General features: G+C 44.9%; 2 protein-coding genes and 1 long non-coding RNA gene across 3 annotated transcripts; 1 reads left to right on the top strand and 2 right to left on the bottom strand.

Moving 5' to 3' along the window:
- Nucleotides 1–150: 150 nt before the first annotated feature.
- Nucleotides 151–14,199, bottom strand: mttp (microsomal triglyceride transfer protein). Its single transcript, XM_023829528.2, has 19 exons — nucleotides 14,173–14,199; nucleotides 12,437–12,764; nucleotides 10,960–11,147; nucleotides 10,454–10,597; nucleotides 9,333–9,440; nucleotides 8,909–9,025; nucleotides 8,546–8,685; nucleotides 7,929–8,079; nucleotides 7,666–7,823; nucleotides 7,245–7,413; nucleotides 6,698–6,805; nucleotides 6,239–6,451; nucleotides 5,513–5,724; nucleotides 5,129–5,226; nucleotides 4,591–4,712; nucleotides 4,270–4,497; nucleotides 2,981–3,105; nucleotides 1,784–1,954; nucleotides 151–1,371 (listed from the first exon to the last, which is right to left on the bottom strand). Exons 2-19 carry the CDS (start codon nucleotides 12,498–12,500, stop codon nucleotides 1,230–1,232), a joined length of 2,658 nt encoding a protein of 885 aa, XP_023685296.2. The 5' UTR covers nucleotides 12,501–12,764; nucleotides 14,173–14,199; the 3' UTR covers nucleotides 151–1,229.
- LOC140582851 (uncharacterized) lies at nucleotides 13,244–16,132 on the top strand. The gene is made up of 3 exons (XR_011985641.1): nucleotides 13,244–13,637; nucleotides 14,202–14,296; nucleotides 15,054–16,132. It is a non-coding gene; the product is annotated as an uncharacterized lncRNA (long non-coding RNA).
- Nucleotides 16,133–16,138: 6 nt separating this feature from the next.
- On the bottom strand, nucleotides 16,139–19,960 carry LOC111853159 (excitatory amino acid transporter 3-like). The gene is made up of 9 exons (XM_023829801.2): nucleotides 19,896–19,960; nucleotides 19,587–19,629; nucleotides 19,358–19,456; nucleotides 18,725–18,909; nucleotides 18,468–18,575; nucleotides 17,664–17,786; nucleotides 17,050–17,244; nucleotides 16,763–16,897; nucleotides 16,139–16,659 (listed from the first exon to the last, which is right to left on the bottom strand). The coding sequence occupies exons 2-9, from the start codon at nucleotides 19,623–19,625 to the stop codon at nucleotides 16,422–16,424; spliced, it is 1,122 nt and encodes a 373-aa protein (XP_023685569.2). The 5' UTR covers nucleotides 19,626–19,629; nucleotides 19,896–19,960; the 3' UTR covers nucleotides 16,139–16,421.

Raw genomic sequence — 19,960 nt, 5'->3', positions numbered from 1 at the left:
TCCTACCCAAGGCTGCTGAGCCGTGAGTGGAAATAAGAGTCAGAGAGGTTCCATAGTCTTAGCTGCCTTACCAAAGAGCATTCCACACACACACACACACACACACACACACATACACACACACTATTCTCAGAGGACACTTACCAGGGCGAAGATAAAACACAGCCAGACTGCTCGTTTATTGCATTCACGTGGACATTTCTTCATATCAGGAGCACAATCACAGCAATTAAGGCTCTCCCTTGGCTGCACTAGCTTAGTGGAAATGGAGGGACAATATACATGCCAAAAGAATAGAAGTTTGTCCTTGCCAGGTGATTAGAGTAAGTTAAATGTTTGGACAGCCAAACCCAATTACTTGAGCCAATCTATAGGCCAGTTAATGACAGTCTGCATGCCATGGTCAGGTTTAAGGAATGATATGAAGGACCAGAACTACACTTACTGAGAGGTCTACACCCAGGTCTACAGTAAGGTCAGGATATTCCCCCTGTCGCAGGGGCAATTCTGTGATTTTTTTTAAAGAAAATGTATCCAAAAGCCAATAAAATGTTATGAATCAGTGAGTGACAGGGGAGGAGGCACTCCAGGGGCCAATCAGCTTTCAGCTGAGGCTAGTAGCCCTGTGGCCCCGCCCCTGAGTATGCCCCGGCCCAACCCAGTCGCCATCCTTGGTCCACCACACCTAGACGCCCTCAGCTACTTCTTTCTGGCATTTAAGGCCTAGTTTCAAGTTCAAAATTTACATTGTTAATTAGTGTTTTTGTAAACGGTCACACATCAGGTGGAGCCAGAGACGACTTCATACAACATTTAAACGTACATGCATGCGTAAATGTTTTTTAGCATACGACAAAGTGTGTACTTGGAACAAAGGATACTTGTAAATACCCATATAAAAACAAATTCAAATAATATATTAACAGAATAATCCGAAAAGGCACCAATGTTCCCCAATACCAATAATATGTATATTTTTGCTTCGCAAAACAAATATGTAAACATTGCATGTGTGACTTTCCTTGGCTATGCATTCCCACATCTCACTGTCGGCTTGAGAGATTCATTTCAGGACATTTTCCTAAATAATAAATAGAACGGGAGCTCAGCTGGGGGGTCGGGGTGAGGTCCTTTGTCCACAGCACTCCTCTGCTCATCCCGCTAACCCCCACGAGAGCTGCCACACTCCCGGGGTATCCTGGAGTGGGGGATCTGGGGGTGAGCAGGGCCTACCCTTCAAACACCTTCTTGCACATGTTTGAGTTCTCCTGGTGCAGGGGGAATTCCGAGCCGGGAACAAGGCCCTTCCTGCCTTTGCGGGAGATAAAGCTTTTCCCAGATGGAAGGCCCTCATATTTTGTTAGGGTCTCTCTGCAAGGGATGGAGATCACATGATCATGATGGGTTTTTTTGTTTTTGTTTTTAGAAACACACCACACACACCACAGTACACAACAATGAAATGTGTCCTCTGCATTTAACCCATATGTGACATAGCAGGGGGCAGCTAATTCAGCACCCGGGGAGCAGTGCTTGGGGGCGGTACCTCAGTCGGGGATTCGAACCAACAATCTTTGAATTACGAGTGCGCTTCCCTAACCATTAAGCCACCACTGCCCTTCTAGTTTCGTTGATAACATTTCAGTACAGGATAATACACCAGAAAACTTCTTCCAGTATAGTAACCCTTGCTATTCATGAGGGTTAGCAGAGGAACATTGCATCCACCATTGTGTATATTGGCGACCGGTGGCAGAGCAACATCCACAGCAGCTGGGCTCACCTGAAGGGGAAGGTGGCCTTATCCATCTGCAGGCAGACCAGGAATGGATACTCGGAGAACTGGACCGTGGTGACGAAGTCCAGCGATGCCTCGGACTCAAAGCCGAGCTCCATTCCAGCGCGTGCGAACTCCAGGTCCACAGTCACGTTTGCACTCATCACCAGCGCACCTCTGGGAGACGGCAGTGAGACAAGCCGAATGCCACGGTCAACAGCAGACTTTGGCAGAGGCAACAAGTAGAGTAGCAGCTAGGAACGACGACATGCGGATCCGCGTCGGAACACCTTCCAGACCAAGATGCGTAATGAAATACTCGTACGAATTTTCCTACTGGGTGAATGCGGCCTGTGTGCTTTATTTTATTGAATTCTAAACGGACAGTGACAAGGCTGTGTGTTTACGAGCACCTTTGCAGAGGTGTGCAAGTTTGTCCATATAGTAATGACCCCAGCAACCGCTGACAATGGCCCCCATGCTTACTGTAGTCCTATAGATAGCCTGACGCGTTCAACAGAAGATGGGATATAAGACCAGCAGCAAATCGCACACCTGCCGCTGTCATTCCCGCATGCCGGTGCAAACCCAACGCCAAATACCACCCAAAAGAGCGGTCCAAGAGACCGGCCCAAAACGAGGACAGGCAAAGCTCGCCGACACGCCGTCAGACGACAGCCGGGACGTCTTGTTACAGTTACCCGTTAGAACCCGCCCAATGATGCAGGCCACGGCAAACGGCTAGCACCATTAGCAACATAGCCAATGCTAAGGCTAACATTTTTTAATTCAATACTTAATGTTACTTTTCATTCCGAAATACGGTAAAATTTCATGAGAAAATGGAATTTTGACAATCGACTGATATTCCTGAATTTCAGAAAACGCTATGTATGATAGCATAATGAATTAAAATGATTTGTAGAGCTCACTTAGCTGGCTGCGACCACATGACTGGCATGTTCCGCGCCATAAATCATCCTCTCCCCTGCTCTGTAGTAAAGAGGGTATGTTAGGCAGCTAACGGCGAAATCCTGGGTGTAAATCCATCACCGAGTGTACGCATGACCTGCCCTTCACCCGGTACACCAGAGGGATGTGACCCAACTCACAGAGCCTTCCCGACCACACCGCAGCCCACATCGATCCGTAACGAGCCAGGTCCGCTCTCCGGGCCTCACACCCAAGGAACAGACCCCATACCTGTTGTTTACGCTGGTTTTGGACTCCCGGTACCACAGGCTGATCTCCATGCCGCCCGAAATGTCAATGGCCAACCCTCCCTGGAACTCAATGCTGGCTTTCAGCCCAGACTGTAATTGGAGGACCTGGGGTAGGGGATAGGGGGGGGGGGGGGGGGGGGGGGGGGGGAGACGGTCCGCACGGAAGAATTCAAAAACCAGCAAACAGCACTGGACTGTGGAAAGATGAAATGAATATGGCTTCTCAAGCAATGACTGCCTGCAGGGCATTTCAAGCTATCCGGTGTAGAGGTCTATTCTAGGCATCCCCAGCCTACGGCGCCTGTACCCCAAAGGCATTTTTCTTAATTTATTACTGCTTATATACAGGCGTAATACTCCTGTAATGTATACGAAACATGCAACTGTTGCTTACAGTAGATTTATTACAGTTTAAATACAGCCCAAATCTCTTCCTTTACGTCGCCAATCAACTCCAGCCACGCAGCTTCAAATCTCACAAACCCTTTCATCCGCCGTAAAACAACTATGGTAATCCGGCCTAAAACTTCACAGCCCAATGAAGTGGCTTCCTGATGGAGGACCCCATATATCCCCCTTCATTGCAGAAACCAAAAGCATTCCGCTAAAGATGGACTAATTGTAATGTTACAAGACTAATATCTTGAGGTAAGAACATCAAAGGTCACCGGCACCAATGCATTAAAAATCTGCGACTGCAATCCCCAGACAGGGTGTATAAAGTAAGGGTTAATGCATGACAGGCCATGCATTATGTTTTTAAACATTATACGTTAAGCATCACGTTATATTATACATCATAATTGTTGTTTACAAGCCAAAAACATATTTATTAGTAGAACTACTTGGTTCCGCCAATGATTAAATATTTCTGTTCAGTTACCGTTAATTTTTAAATTGTGTTCTAAAATTTTAAGAAATATTACCTAGAATTAAATATGATTATAGCGCGTTAACCTACTGTGAGTAACTGGTTATAGAAAATGAATTAAGATCCTTCTGACCAATCAGATCTGAGAACAGCGCCATGCTATAAACCATATTATTTAGTGCAGACATTAATTGTACGGTTGATGCAAGTGAAGGTAGGTGTTTAGAGCAGTGTTTCCCAATCCGGCCAGTTCACATTTTTGCTCCCTCCCAGTTCCCGGTAGCTAAAATGTGGACTATCAGGGAGGTCAGTGGGAGCAAAAACATGAACCGGCTTTGGGTCCCCGTGGACCGGCTTGGGAAACACTGGTTTAGAGTGAAGGCAGTGTGAGCTCATACCTGGGAGTGGTCCAGCAGCAGTATGAGGCCTTTCACTACGTTCATGGGGTCTCCAGACATGGAGAACATCTTGGACATAAGGTCGCTGTAGCCCTTGAAAAAGGTGACGGGACGTAGCTGCACGTCAAAGAGCAAAGCCGACATGCCGGCAAAAGACTCCAGCTCCTCTTCGCCTTCATCGGGCGTGGTGGCAATCAGGGACTCCAGGCCCTGCGCCTCGATGGCCACCTGGGAAGCAGGAGTTTGTCACGTCACATCAGCTGTGACGTCTGCCCTGTTGTCACCTTGACATTCCTGTGGGGCATCGTTTCTCCAGCTTACCTGAAGACCATGCAGATGGAAACCCCCACTGAGAGCGAAGATGTTCATGTTGCTTCTACGGAGGACCCCGGACCCGGAATACAGGAGGTCAAGGTTGTAGATGGTGGTGATGTCCGTCTCTTCTGCAGGAGGACACAGTCATCATCAGTGGTTAGAAAGTTCAGGTCCGGAAAGTAAAAATCCAGACCAAGATTTTGTTTCAACCGACCGGTTTAGTACTCTGTCAGTGTGACTCTTTATACTCAACTGGTTGAATGAAAGAAAACCGTGGTCTGGATTACTACTTTCTGAACCTGTACTTTCCACCTTTGTTCATCACAACTGCACATATTTTGTTGTTTTGTGTGTGTTACAATGCACAACTGTAGGAATACACCCAACAGAAATTCCCCACAACACTGGAAATACAGAAATACTGCTACACAATTCATTCATTAAAAAACAGACTCAACATTATAGGACTATGATAAGGATTCACCTAGAACCACAGCCATGGCAGAAGAAAGTAAAGGTAGAGCAAAAAGAGAAGATCACCCACTTGTCATGTAGCCCGAGAAAGCAGAGGAGGACCCCAGCTTGGAGAAGCGGTCATAGTTGTGTGTATTCATGTCCTTCAGGACTTTCTTGATCACCTTACTGAAGAACCACAAACAAAAGTCACATTCATTTCTGATCCAGTTCTGTAAATTCTCACATACATGATATATGGTTATCAGCACCAGATCAGAACTATCAAAGCACAACAGGACTATTATTTGTTTATATATTTCCTATTCACAATGACACCAGCACTCTTAGCAACCTGCAACAAAATGATTTTACCATAATGCATTAGCTAAAGATACTTCATGTAAGAGAGCCACACTACAGCCTACTGAGAGAGCAGCCTCGCTACCACTGGACTACACTTCCCAGCACGCACCTGGCAGGCATTTCGAAGCGCAGGATATCCTGCACCTTGGACAGCATGTACTTGTTCATCTCGTGGGGCAGGTGCCCGATGGACAGCAGCAGGTTTTTCACTTCCATGTATGTGGGGCTGCTGCTGAAAATGACGTCGGCGGCCGCGGCCCGAACGTTCTTCTCGAAGACCCGCCGGTTCTGGTGGTAGATGCGGTTCAGAGTCCGTTTCACCTGGATCGTGGGGAAGCCAAAAGATTTAAGCATGGCCGCCCTTCCAGAAAAAGAGAAAAAGACCTTCTGTGCTCCTACATCAGTTATAAAACACCAGCGGAGTGTATTTGGTTGTCAGGTCAAATTAAGAGTTAATGTTGGAGGAAAGCAAACCCAACAGGCTTCTAGGACGGTCACTGAGTGTCTCCACTCTACATTGTTGGTAATGGTTATCAGAACAGAAGGAAACTGAACAAAACATTACCAAGCTAGCGTTTGCTCAACAAACCCTTCAAGTTTGTTAAGGATCCCACGCTTAAAGGCCAGATTTGCCAAACCTGACTCCTGGTTCGGCTTCATGTCTTTTGGTTATCATTAAAAGCCATATCCATTTCCATAATTTATTTGGCCCAGTTAGTAATTAAGTATCTGTCAGTTATCTGTCCCGTGAAGCAGGTCATTCACGAGTAAATGTCATCACAGCGGACATGTGGTTTGTGCATGTCCAGGCCCCACGCTGACACAAGTCACTCACCTCGTCTGTGATGAGATGGAAGTTGTATCTCTGCAGGGCCGTGATGGCGATGGTGCTGTAGGCCCCGACCTCTGATTCGGTGTACTTGGTAAGCACTGGGATGGCCTCGGGGACCAGTGCATTTTTCATGGCCAGCAGGTACATCTGCACGTCTGACTCCACCTGTGTGCTGTCAGGACCCTCCAGGATCAGGTTCTTGACTTCCACTACAGTCTGGGGGTGAATGGGTTGGGGTTAGGGTTGGGTTTAGGGTTGGGGCTACAACAACGCAGCATCAGAGCTGCCTCCATGTCACCTTGCTTAGCATATGGGCTGGATTACGTGCTTAAACAGATTCCACTAGCCACCTAGCAAGCGATGACATGCAAATTGATGTGACCGTCTAACTACACCGCAGCCAGAAAAGGTCAATGACATCCAGACACTGTCACTCAAGCGGAAAATGACAAGCGAACTCACAGGCAGGTCACAGCCCCCTTTCTGACAGAGCTTCCGGACGAGGGCACCCATGATGATCATCACCGACTCTCTGATGTCATTACTGGCGATCTTCCCTTTCCACAAACCCTGGGTGAAGAGACACGGTAACTTAGATTACACAGACAGCTTATGTGTATTTGGCAGAACGTAAAAACAAGTTACACCAATAAAACAAGGATCTCCAAGCATAGATCGCCTCAAATCCAAAGGCTGTCCATCTATTAGGAAGTGAGAAAGTGTGTCAAATCCATAAATCATGTAAGCTCAGTACAACTAACCCAATTACGCTACGTCACATGGGTGACCAAATGTCTACACAATTATATTGGCAGATGGGTCAACCATATTCGAAGCTACAAAAACAGGAGTCCTGTTTGGACTACTAACAACATTCAGTCTATAATACAGATATATTTTCAGATCAGAATGCATGGACAAACATCCAATGCTAGATTGAAGACTTTATTCCATATGAAAGGCAGATGAGTTCATGTCCTCAAGACAAATAGAGGGTGGTCCTCCTCACCAGCAGGGACTTCAGCAAATCCTCGTTGGGGTGGGAGGCAAAGCCACAGGCGTAGAGGAACCGCTCCTGCAGGACCAGCTGCTTCGAGTTGGAGAAGTCTATGAACTCCAGGATGGCGTCCATGGAGGCGGGAGTCTGGGCGGAGGTGACGGAATCCACCAACTGAGGCCTGCCAGCGAGGAGATAGGGGCAACACAGTCACAAACACGGGGCAAACACAGCACCAACTATAAATTTGTACCCTCAAGGGCTCCCACCATATACAACAATAGCTATGTGATGTAATGTCCTGGATGAACCAAGCTTATGTAATAGTTCCATCAAAAAGAAGTTCTCCTGAAGACTGAAACATTCAACTGTGGTTAGGATTCGCCATATATTGGCTCAAACCAGAAGACAGTGTGGGTCTGCGTGGGCTTACAGGGCTGTCTTGGTGCTGTTCCTCAACACTCGAAGGATCTCCTCCTTGGAGGCTCTCCTCAGGGTCTTAATCAGCCTTAGGAAGGTGCGAGGTCCCGTAGCTCTTGACAGTCTTTCTGGTTCCAGGTCCTTGTGAACACCCCGCCAGTGCTCCCAGAGCTTGGAAGGGGGGGAGGGGGCATCCAGAAGACGGTCAGATTACCGAAATATTTCATTAAAGTGCCACTAATGGCGTGAACTCCACTGAATGTTCCAGACACTTACAGAAGGGCAACCCTTGCAGAGATGCTTGCCCTTCGGCGGTGACGGGGTAATGACGACAAAATCGGCGTCCAGCGATTTGATAACGGTGGTGACCTGTTTTCCGGCACTTTCCTGAGGTCCAGGCTCTTTTTTCACCAGCACCAGTGACTGCCTAAAAAAAAAACAATAGAAATCAACTACAGCAGAATGCGGATTTTCCCAGAAGCAACCTCCCAGGACACCTGACGGCCCCATCCGGTAAACACACATATATAATGCAGTAAAACGGCACATCTGAAACTGCAGCCTAAGATCACGCTTATTTGAGGCCTGTGCAGTAAGCGCTCAGGAAGGGTGCTAAGCCTTGGATAAGCCCTCCTGCGGCCTCCCAACTGAGAAACCCGAAATCAAACACGCAAGCCCAAGTTTAAGCACTAGCTGTAGCAGTAAGTGGAGGGAAGGATTGCAGTGACAGGACTGAATGCCAAAAACACAGCATATTTCACAGCAATAGTGACTAGTTAGGTATTAGGCCAATGTCAGTGTATTTAAAGTAAAACACTTCTGTAAATCTGTAATGGGTTTCCCATTGTTGTATGGTTGTATTCACTGTCGGAGGTATTTTTGCACAGACCTACCGGGAGACCACTTTGGTGGCAATGGTGCGACGTGCATTGACAGAGATGATGTGTGTCTCCTCGGAAACGGCCGACTTGATGAAACCTTCATGCAGGGTGAACTCCGTGATAGAGGAGGACTTGCCATTAACACCCAGGACCTGTAGGGGGAGACAGAGAGCAGATGGCACAGAGCTATACTGATCACTAATAAATGCCAGTTGCAGGAACGTTGTATGTAGGCATCAGCAGAATCCTCCTTAAACACATGAAGGCTTACAGTGCTCCAGGTCATCCTGACTTCCTAATGATCTGATCAGACAGACGCTGCTTTCCAGAAATACCAGTTTTATCCCCATAAAGAAATGGTGAAACGTCACTTACTGGGTTGAGTGTGGTGAATCCCGTCTCAGCCGTCTTACAGCTGTCCAGCAACTTAACCCGGGTCACCTGGTCCTTCCCGACCTTGTACTCCACTGCACACCTCCCCGAAACGTCCACCTGATTCCAAATGGAAACGACGGCGTCGAAGGACATGTCACATGACCAGGCCACCAATCAGAGCTCACGGTTAATAAACGGCTAATAAACAGCTGCACAGTTTTTAATCACATTTCAAGTGTATCATATTTATGTTCAGCTCTCTGTTAAAACTGCCGTATGATCAGAAAATTTCCCTCTAGGATCAATAAACTTAATCTAATGTAATCTCGTCTAATTTAATTACATGAGTATTAACGAGCTCGTGTAACAAGGCCCTTGTGGCCGTCCGTGTCACCGCGCCAGCGACAGAGGACTAGACGACAACCTCCTCCACTTTTCCGGAAGTGAGCTGCAGCTGGAGAAGGCTGGCCACGCCCCTCTTGAAGTTTCTGATTACTGCAGGTTCATTCTGGTACGAGTACAGGCCCTTCACCTGCCACGAGGAAACAGAACAGTAAGATATTATTTCCAGACAGTGAATTAAGTCATTTACAGTATAACTGACACTGAATGATCATTTCATGCAAAAAAGAGGTGCGTGGCCCAGTGGGTTTTAACACTGCGTCTGCGATCAGAAGGTCGTCGGTTCCGATCCCATAGTCAGCAGAGTGATTTCACAGTTGGGTGCTTGAACAAGACCCCTAACCTCCAATTGCTTTCTCAAAAAAACATACATAGCTTTGGATAAAAAGTATCTGCTCGTTAAGTTAAAATCTCCTGTTTACTCTCTCCTGCCATAAACCTTTAAAGCAAACGAAAGAGAAGCTTTAGACAACAACCAAATCTCAACGCTCCATATCTGATAGAAACGTTTCCAGTAAGGATCCCAGCATTCGGCACGTCCTGGCTAACGGTACGTCAAGTGCCCTTTACCCGACGTGGCACACCAGCCACGCTGACCTGCCCGTGTTGTCACGGCGATCTCAAGGGCAGCCTGACACGCCTCACACCCTGACCTTTGCGCACGAGTGCCAGGTGTCTGGAGTCTGACTTTAGGTAAGCTGGGATGAGCTCACTAAATACCTGGGACATAATCCTTTGCTATTATAACGTCTAAGGTTACTATTGACTCTAATGGACTCTACAGCAAGGTCGCCCTGTAGAAAGGGGATGACCGACTGTCTGAATGGCCTTGAACTGCCTGCATTCACAGAACATTCATGCATTCACTGTACAACCAACTGGGCCGTTACTACCGAATTCCATGCAGTACTTTCCCCGACATTCTTTGCACTGTTACACTTCATTGTAATTTATTATTTGTTACTCTCTGAATGTGTTGTGCTACTGTAAACCTGAAACTTCCTTGGGGAATAAGTATCTGCTTAAGTACTTCTGTAATACTCCGCACACCACCGGGAGGCCTGCCTTACCATCATTCCGCCATTCAGTGTCCCCGCGTGCACTTGCCAAATACATTAACAGAATGCCCATCACATCGCTCACCTTCCCAAGTTTCCAGTGCACCAGGAACGGTCTCTGCAGCGTCTCCAAATTGCCTTTTCCCAGAATGCTTTGGGTCGTGGAGCCAGCGAGTATATTTTTCTTTTCCGGACGTGGCGTAACGTTCTCGATCTTCACATCTCCGATCTGCGGCAGTCAAAGAAGAGCTGGAATGACATCTGTACACACACCCCCCCCCGCCCCCCAACCAGTGCTATAAGTTGATCTGGGCATTTCACACTCCCTCAGAAGAGGAGGTTTCATCAAAACACTTGTTCCACAAAGACGTTGACTGTGAGGGACCCAAAGTATTTAATGTATATAACAGACTGACGCGGCCTACTGACATCTGGGGTCGCAACCTCACACCTTCACAGGAAAGCAAAGCCCCCATAGCAGGCTGGAGCCAATCAAAGTCGTCTTTCATCGCCATGGCAGCTGGTTTCCTGATTCCTGCCGGCAACACAGGAAACGGACCCAAAGCCCTCATTTAACCCAGAGTCACATACCAGCACTCTGAGTAGCTGATCATCTTTACTGCTTGGATTTCTCCACACCAAGTTGATGTCAACGCTGGATGAAACCCTATAGCCGGCGCTGCTCTCAGACGACCCCTTGGCCCTGTCCAACAGCACTTCAGTGGAGTAGCTGAATTTGTACAGCTGGCCATTGCTCAGCCTGGGCCCGACGACGCCACCTGGAACAACAGGGGAACGTGCTTTCAGGAAAAACAAAGACGAGCAATGAGTGACATGTGAAAGGGAGCTTCTCCTCTCTCCATACAACGGAAGGCCTATTCCAAATATCTCCCCCCCCCCCCATCCTCAAAAACCACCGCCAAATCCATGATGTAATCACTCGCCGTGCCTCTGACAGGGCCGGTGTTATCACTAATACACTGTTGGTCGTTTGTTAAGTTCACTAATGCCTCGTATTCACATGAATCACTAGAAATGTGTCTCGTATCTCCACACCTGATAGTAGGATGGAGTTTTGCGCTATTTCAGACCAGAATAGGTAAGGGTTACGGGTGGGCAATCTTATCCTCAAAGGGCTAACGAATATGCAAGTATTGGGGTAACCTTTAGGTCAGCTGTTCAGACCCAGGCGTGAGGACTCTTCAGGTAAGCAGTCCCCTAATTAGTAATCTAATTAGGGAGTTGCAGCAAAAACCTGCACACATACAGGCCCTTTCTGGTTTCCCACCCCTGGGTTAGGGTAATAAATACTGCTAGTGGGATTAATGAACTCACACACCAAACCCATGGGCCAGCAGAGATGCCACCACCTTTGTGATGAAGAGACTATTTTGGAAACGGTTCCAAGGAACTCATGTTGATTCGACGATGCTTCGGGTGAACAAACTGAAATCCAGCTCTATCACACTGCAAACCGAAACAAGCGCCCTGTCTCGAGGGCAGGAGTTATCGAGGCATGACTCAGTGATGAGGGAACTATAGACTGACGTGTCACTGTTAGGTTGCATCATCAAGTCCAAGTGTTCGGAACTGCAGAATCACTAATGCTATTCAGTTCTGGGATTTTCAAGATATAGGACAGCAACTTGTTCATAAAAGTTCTCACAAGAAAACTACAACGTAAACACGATCCACACGCTCATAGACATTTAGCATAACAATTAACCAGTTATCCTTCACCGTATTTTTGCTGTAATAAGATGTTCGGCCTTGGACTAATAAAACTAACGGACTAAAATCACACATTAAGACTTCAGCTTGCTTGAAAAAACTACAGCTGACTGTAAACAAGAATCTTAACAACCTCAAACTCTGGAAGTAAAAACCTAGGAACTATTAATTAAACTGCTAAAGTTAACGTTTTCTGTAAATCCATACCTTCCATAAATGCTTTTACGGCAAATGCCAAATTTCCCCAACATTAAAAGCAAATTTAAATCAAAAATGATTAATGAAATGAAATTATCAATAGTAACAGAAATTACATTAAATTGCAGATGTCACTCACCTTCAACAGAGGCAGACAAACAGGGCGAAATCGTGCAGAGGAGAATGAGCACCGATCTAAACATAATGTGCCTTGTGGCTGGGGGGTACTGGGGAATCAAACTGGGTGTCCTCGCGCCGTCTGAGTGTCCGCAGAGAGGAGCAGAGCCGCTCCGGGGCCGTTTATCAGGTTGGGGGCAGAATCCAGACTCCACGCTCCGGTACTAAGGTCACGCCGCCTGTCAATGATCAACCGGCCGATAAGCGGCCGCCGTGACAGGGGCGTCGACGCTGAGGAGCCCCTGGTGATGCGGCCGGTGCCGATAGTGATGCGATGCGCCCCCGCCGCCCTGTTAAATGCGAGCCTATTGAAATCAATGATCAATGTCTTCTTCTTAATTGGATTTAAAACTCAAAAGACAGCGCCTCGGTTTGAAAGGATTATTCTGCACGTAGACGGATTTTGAGGGATATTTAAAAAAAAATCAACTTAAAGTTTAGTTTCCAGTTGTAATGTCAGCCAGCCCTTGAAATTGGGGAAAAAAATAAAAATGAATTTTTGCATGAGTAATACAGCATCTTGATTTTAAAATCTGGCCATATTCTTAAAAAAATAAAAAATAAATCAAATACATTTGACGCGAAAGGGTGAACTTTAGGTCAATAAATATATCTATACATCTGTAGTATTCTCTTCCGATTGGGCAGCTGTCGTCTGTTTTATGTGTCTGTGGTGGAAAACCTTTTTACCCGCTTTCAGGCCAGACATCGTGCAGCCTGAGTCCGGGCGTCCCGGCCGCTTCTTGGGGGGGGCGAACAGAGTGCGAGCCGGCCAGCCTGTCTATGGACTTCTGTCTACATCAAACTGGCACTCGGATGCAGCGCTAACGCCACATATTTCATTTCTAACTACTGTCATTCGATAGAAGTGTATGCACTGCAATGCATTTCTCCGGCTGCTTTTACTATCATAAGTCGTTTCCCGCACCATGCATAACGCGTAAAGGAGATTTTTAAAAGTAAAATTCGCAAATATACTGTAGATCCGTTTTATCGGATGGATTTGACTTGCTGACGACAGACGCCTTTTGAATTAAACTCTGTTTCACTTTGACTTCATGGTGCAGGAGCCGCGCGAGCTGATGACGCAGGACGCCGGACGTGGAATCAAAGAGAGAAAGAAACATTTATAACCCCAAAAGGGATTGTACTTAATAAGAGAAGTATATGGAAACTGTAATATTTGATATATTTTAGCGTGATGTTATCACAGATATTCATGCTCTGATCAGTATTATCGCTGATCAGTAGCTGAATCATTCAGAAATTATGTGTGGGACGGTGGTGACAGAAGTACATTACTAGAAATGCCCGGGTATTCCAGTTATAATGACTAACTCGGCCAATTATCAGCCCATTCTGTGTGTGCTGATAATGTATTTTTGAACTAATCAAAATCAAGGTCCAAGTTCGACTGAACACTCTTTTCCTGTATTTTCCACGCGTCTGATTAGCAGAATCAATACCTTGATTTTCTTGAGTAGTTGCAAAAGCAACACGGATTATAGCTTAAGTTGGCTTTACGGAGAGGGAAATTAAATTTTTACGTTAACCTGATTTTACTTGTTTTTCCCCCCGAAGAAATGTGTCATTCTTTTAGATGTGTAAACTATATTTTTATATCTTTAGGTTATGAAGGAAAAAAAGAATAATCAAGGGAAAATGAGTGTTGTGCAGATTTTTCTTAAATGTCCTTACATTCTGCATGTACGTTGTTCCGGTTTCAGTCCTTCACCTGAGGCGCCCCTGAGTTGCTAGTCTGGCGCCCTCTGCTGGCAATGAGGATTATGTGCCGCACGTCGCAGCATGTGGCTGTAATGCGGTAAATATCATGTCGCCGAAACGCACTATTTATATATAACGCTTACACTTCTGCGTATTCTTAGGCCAATCACAGTCCAAGTTCATTTGCGACACAACTCTTAAAATGATCAGATTTTAATTCTCTATCTGCATGTTGATAGGAATATTCTATCATCGATAGGATGCTTCAAAAGAAATAAACAGAAGAATCACTTTATGTCAGCAATTTATGTAAATATGCGTTGTTTTTATTTTGCTATACATGTCCGTTTTGCTCTGCATTAACTTGAAGGTCTGCAGTGGTTCACAGCGCCCAGAAGATGGCAACAGTTACTCCGTAGTATGTCGTATCTCAGCGGCGTTTTTTTTTGGGGGGGGGGGTATCATGTATGTCTGATTGTATATACACTAACATCATGGATTTTCATTATTTACAGTCTGGGTATGTAGAGTTTAGCATAGACACTTGTCTTTCAAACAGTTTAGCATCTATTTTCAGTCTTGTACTAATAATGATCTCTGGAATATTTTATACATTCACTAAAGTATGATTTAGAGATGCCAGTTCACCTAACTACACGTTTTTGGAACGCAGGAGGAAACCCAAATGGTAAGAAATTACTTTTTTGGCCAGTAATACCTAGATTTTGCAGTTGGAACCAGCTATTAATGTCCCAAAACTGATGACAGCATGTCACTCCCAGGCAGTTCAGGACATTCAGAGTGACATGTTGCGAACTCATCTGAGGTAGATGATGTCATTTGTCTCCTGGCAGGTTCTGGTGCATGCTGTCCATCACAGACCTTCTCAGAAGGATGAGGTCATGGGCAATTCAGTTCACTAACTTTGGATTCTGTATATCTACTTACCGTTTGCCAAGCATAATCCATGTTGTCCTTGGCTTAGAGTTTGACCTTGGACTGCATTTCCCAGAGCTTCCAGAACAGACTGCACCATAATTCCCTTGGAAACAGCACATGGTTTGTCATCCACTGCATTCATCAGACATAAAATATAGATGCGAAATTCCCTCTGCCCACCATAAAGGCTACGCTTGCAAAACTGAAATGAACTATAATTTCAGCAGAAACTTCGGAGCCAGAATCAATTTAGCTGCTGCTGATCTAAGCTGTTATTTCCAATTGGTATGACATGGTGAAACAGGAGAACACAGCACAATTGGGTTGTATTAATGGTGATAAACTGGTTACTTTATAAAGCAGAAATCCTTTCAGACTTCACTGTAGTTTATCTTGTTAAGTAAAGAACTGGTTAGACTGGTTGATGAGGCATCACTCTTAATTTTCTATTTAATCTTTCCAGAAATTAATGTTACTGAGACATTTGTATTCTTAGTCCTTAATCTCATCATGGTTTTTGGTTTTTTGATATAGAAAATTTCAGACATTTTCTTAACGACTTCTTTATTACACTCTGCAATTAAACTCAAAGGAAACTGTCCCAAATACACATGCACACAAAAAAAGAGATTTTTTTCTTGTTAAACCAACTCTCTAAATATATCTGACAAAGTGTTTCCTAGGATACCATCTTCTATCTGTACCATCACTTTTGCAAATGGAAGATAAAGGATTTATCATTTAAAATTTTTTTTACCATATAATTGGACAGAGGTCAGGCACTGATTACCATACGGAAGAATCTTACCTCAAACCATTTGGAGCCCATTTCCCAAAAACAGATGTGCCCTAGGTCTTTACACTTTGGCATGTTTACTGTATGTAATGAAACATTTTATAGAAAAATGTAAATACATAGTCTGACATGACCAGACTTTGTATCTACCTTCTTACTGGAAACATGCAATTACAAAATTATATACATTAATCATCAGAGACTCTTTTCCTATATATACAAAAATACTGGAGGGGTGCAGTGGACTTGAAGCTCAGTATGTCTAGATTTGAATGTATACCTGATTCTGTCTTCATCATCATTATCATCATCATCAGTTTCTCTCCACTTTTCTTGGTGTGTCGCAGTAATAATGCCACATTGATTATGTCAAATATGAGACTCGATTATGAGCCCGTTTGTCTCTGAGCCCCTAACTCCCAGCCACCTCCCAGTAGTGAGGTCATTGGGTTTAGACCAACCATTCTGGGAAACCAATGGACACGCCCTAAAACTGAGAGGTCTGCGTGAATGACACAGCGTCAGAACTCTCAACCGCAAATCCTTCACTGACACACATGTTCCTCTCACAGTCGTCATTGTTAGCCATATCCAGGGCGAAGGGGTTGATCACACCCGCGTTTGAGGTGTGGTCCATCTTCTCCAGCTCCTTCTTCGATAGGGCTTGGACTATTCCAGCTCCAATAGCATCACCCAGCACGTTGATCATGGTGCAAAATCGATCTCTGAATGAAAATAGGGATAGATCCTATTTGTTTCTATAACCAGTTCACCAGACCGTATTGCATGCTGAGCCTCAGCTCACTGGATAACAATGAGACAGCTTACAGGAACCAATCCACTGCAATAAGAAGAGTGACATCACTCGCTGGTAGACCAGCTGCTGTCAGGACAATCACCATGGTTACCAGACCTGCACTGGGCATTCCTGCTGCCCCAATACTAGCCGCTGTTGTAGCGATGCTGTAACCAAAGTAAGCAGAAGACACATCACCGCTATAACGGCTCAGCTGGTATACAAAACAATACAATTATCATATCATCCCCTATTCAACATACCGCATCTGTTTTCCAGATCATTTCCAAAACTATGCACTGTGAGCTCAGTGGCGCACCTGATGATGACGATCCTCCCCACATCCAGGTCATAGTCGTGCAGCTGAGCCACAAATATGGCCGCCACGACCTCGTAGAGCGCGGTGCCGTCCATGTTGATGGTGGCGCCCACTGGCAGCATGAAGCGAGTGACTCTCCTGTCGATCCTGTTGTTCCTCTCAGCACATTGGAGGGTCACGGGCAGCGTGGCCGAGCTAAACATCAGCCGACGAGTTTTTACACAAAATCAGTTGAATGTCACGTTGAACGCTGAATTGAGTAGAGTTAGGTCATAAGTTCAGAGTGAAAGTCAAGAAGTGTGTTATAAATTACATTGCATGGGAATAGTTGTGGTATACACTGTATATGATTGTGAATAACATTTTTTCCATTTTGGTCACACTAAGATTATACTGTAAAAAATAACATTACATCATGGAAATCAATACTTCAGCCTAATATCTCTGGCCGAACAGAAGCAAATATTCGGAGTGGATTTTCTGGACAGTATCAAGGATCCTAAGAATTTCCCATGAAGGAAATAATTTTGAACCCCTTAACAAAATGAGAGTGTCATCAATCAGAATGTGTAAGCTGAGCTTGTGTCTGAGCGAGGGGGTTCGAGACGTCGGACCTGGAGGAAACCGTGAGGGCAGTCAGCAGGGCCTGCGTCATGCCCAAGACGAACGGGAAGGGGTTTCTCCTTACAAAGGCGAAGTAGAGTAGTGGCAGGACGACCATGGAGTGGATAGCTAGCCTGTCGGGTGGGAGGGACATTGTGGGTGAGGTCATTTACAGATACGGGAATTTCGTTTTTAATAACGGTGAAATTTTGAACAAATACAAACTTGTCAAACAAAATAAAAGACTATACACAACTTTACATTATCTGTACCTTCATAATGTATTCATAGAACATTCATAAGCAACATGTAAGTATACCTTAACATCCTAACATCCCTTAACAGCTTTAATATACATTAATAACACACATCATATGATAATGATAAACATCATAACTGTATAATCATATAATGTTTGTTGTTAATGTATAATACAGCTGTCAAAGTATGCTAAGATGTTACGGCATACTTACATGCTGCTTATGAATGTTCTATGAATGCTTTATGAAGGTACACTGAATGTTGTACCAATCCATTATAAAGGCACTATGAAGGTATGGTTAATGTAAAGCGTTACCAAATATGGTCACACATTATCTTGCTAACAATGCAAAAACAAGATAATGTGCATGTTCTAGATTTTTTCATGGAGCAGACTTTAGCCATTCAATATGGATGTACAGGCTACCATATTATAGCTTGTTTTGCCCCTGTTCATAACCCCATGGATAGTGAGGTCTGCCCATAGTTTGCTCTTGACGTCGAACCACAACATGTTTCATCCGTCCCTCAACATGGACTAAAGCATGACTTACCCACTCAGTACGGTTGCCATGTAGAGCCCCAACTTCCGGAAGATGTCCCAGTCGTCCACCTGCAGGACCTTGGACGTAATTAGAAACATTGTTCCGACAGGCGTGTACCTGCAAATTAAAAAAAAAAATGTACAGAACAATTACGGTCACCGGATGCTAAAAGGAATCACATCTGAGAAGATACATCAGGGGAATTTGGGTCTCTGAGAACTGCTAAAGTACGTCTTCCCAGGATGCTGGAGAAAGATGGTCCTCACCACATGATGATCTCGACCATCTTCATGGTGGCTTCATTCAAAGCATCGAAGAACTCCACCAGAATGTGGCCTCTGTCTCCCATCTGCCGGATGACCAGCCCAAACACCACGCAGAAGACGATGAGGCCCAGAACATTGATCCCATTGGTGTAGACCCCTACTGTCTCGTAGTCCTTGGTTATATTCTGTAACGTAGACCGTAAATCAGAGTAAACCGTGAATGGCACTAATTCTGACGATTATCACTCTGGATGCTGCTAGCTAACAAAACTGTGAGAATAACCTACACTGGTGGCCAACAATCTTTATAAACAGTTAAAGAATGTTACAAATATCATACATTGGACAATTAAATAAGTAACTGAAGCAACAGTTGAATAAAGTTCTATAATGTCTAGAAACTGGAAGTGTTGCCACAAGTTTGGCCACTAACATAAATTAGTGTGACAATTATATGGAAAGATAAAGAGAAAAATCTAACCGATCCCTTCTTGTGTTTACCGACAATACTTCCGTTAAAAAAAAACACTTTTAATTTTAAGCCGGTTCATGAAGTAAACTGCACGCAGCTACGAGCAAAGTACACCTGCTTCCTCACTGAGTGAGATATGAGGGGACGGGGGTGATACCTACCTCCGTCGGTGCTCTGGTGACATCACAGGGGACGCTCACAGTGACGGAGGCATTGGCCAGTGGCTGACAGGCTTTATCCTCTTTGCGGCTTGTCTTGTACTGTAATTCTCTTGTTTGGTTAGTTACACGTCTATTTTTAGGCAGTTGCCGATTTCTTATTTATAATTGAACATGATTTGTATCAGCTGATGTTTATTGTGGTTGATGTTGATTATTAAAGCACGCTTACCTGCTGAAAGGAAGCCTGGACAAGATTGTCTGGAAACATATTCCTGTTGATTAAATACGAATGCAGTTACACGTGACTTCAATTTCTAAAAAAAAACAGTATACAACCTTAAGTGACAAGGCGTTTTTTTGTCCTGCGTACACAGCGCACTGAAATTCTTACTTTTGTGTTTCCTAAAGGTTGTACAATAATTAGTCTTATTTTAAAATAAGTGAGTATAAATAGTACCTTGAGATTCTCGCTGAGTGAGACCTTCTGAATCAAAAGGCACGACACCGATTCGACACACTTGTGCTTTTCTTTTGTTACCTGAATAGATCCAACAGAACATCCACGGTTCTGACTTGCGGCACGGACCCCGTCCCGTCAGGAAT

Source organism: Paramormyrops kingsleyae, chromosome 25, assembly GCF_048594095.1.
Source record: "Paramormyrops kingsleyae isolate MSU_618 chromosome 25, PKINGS_0.4, whole genome shotgun sequence".
Lineage (NCBI taxonomy): Eukaryota > Metazoa > Chordata > Actinopteri > Osteoglossiformes > Mormyridae > Paramormyrops > Paramormyrops kingsleyae.
The sequence above is the reverse complement of the archived record's forward strand: the minus strand, read 5'-3'. Positions and strand labels throughout refer to the sequence as shown.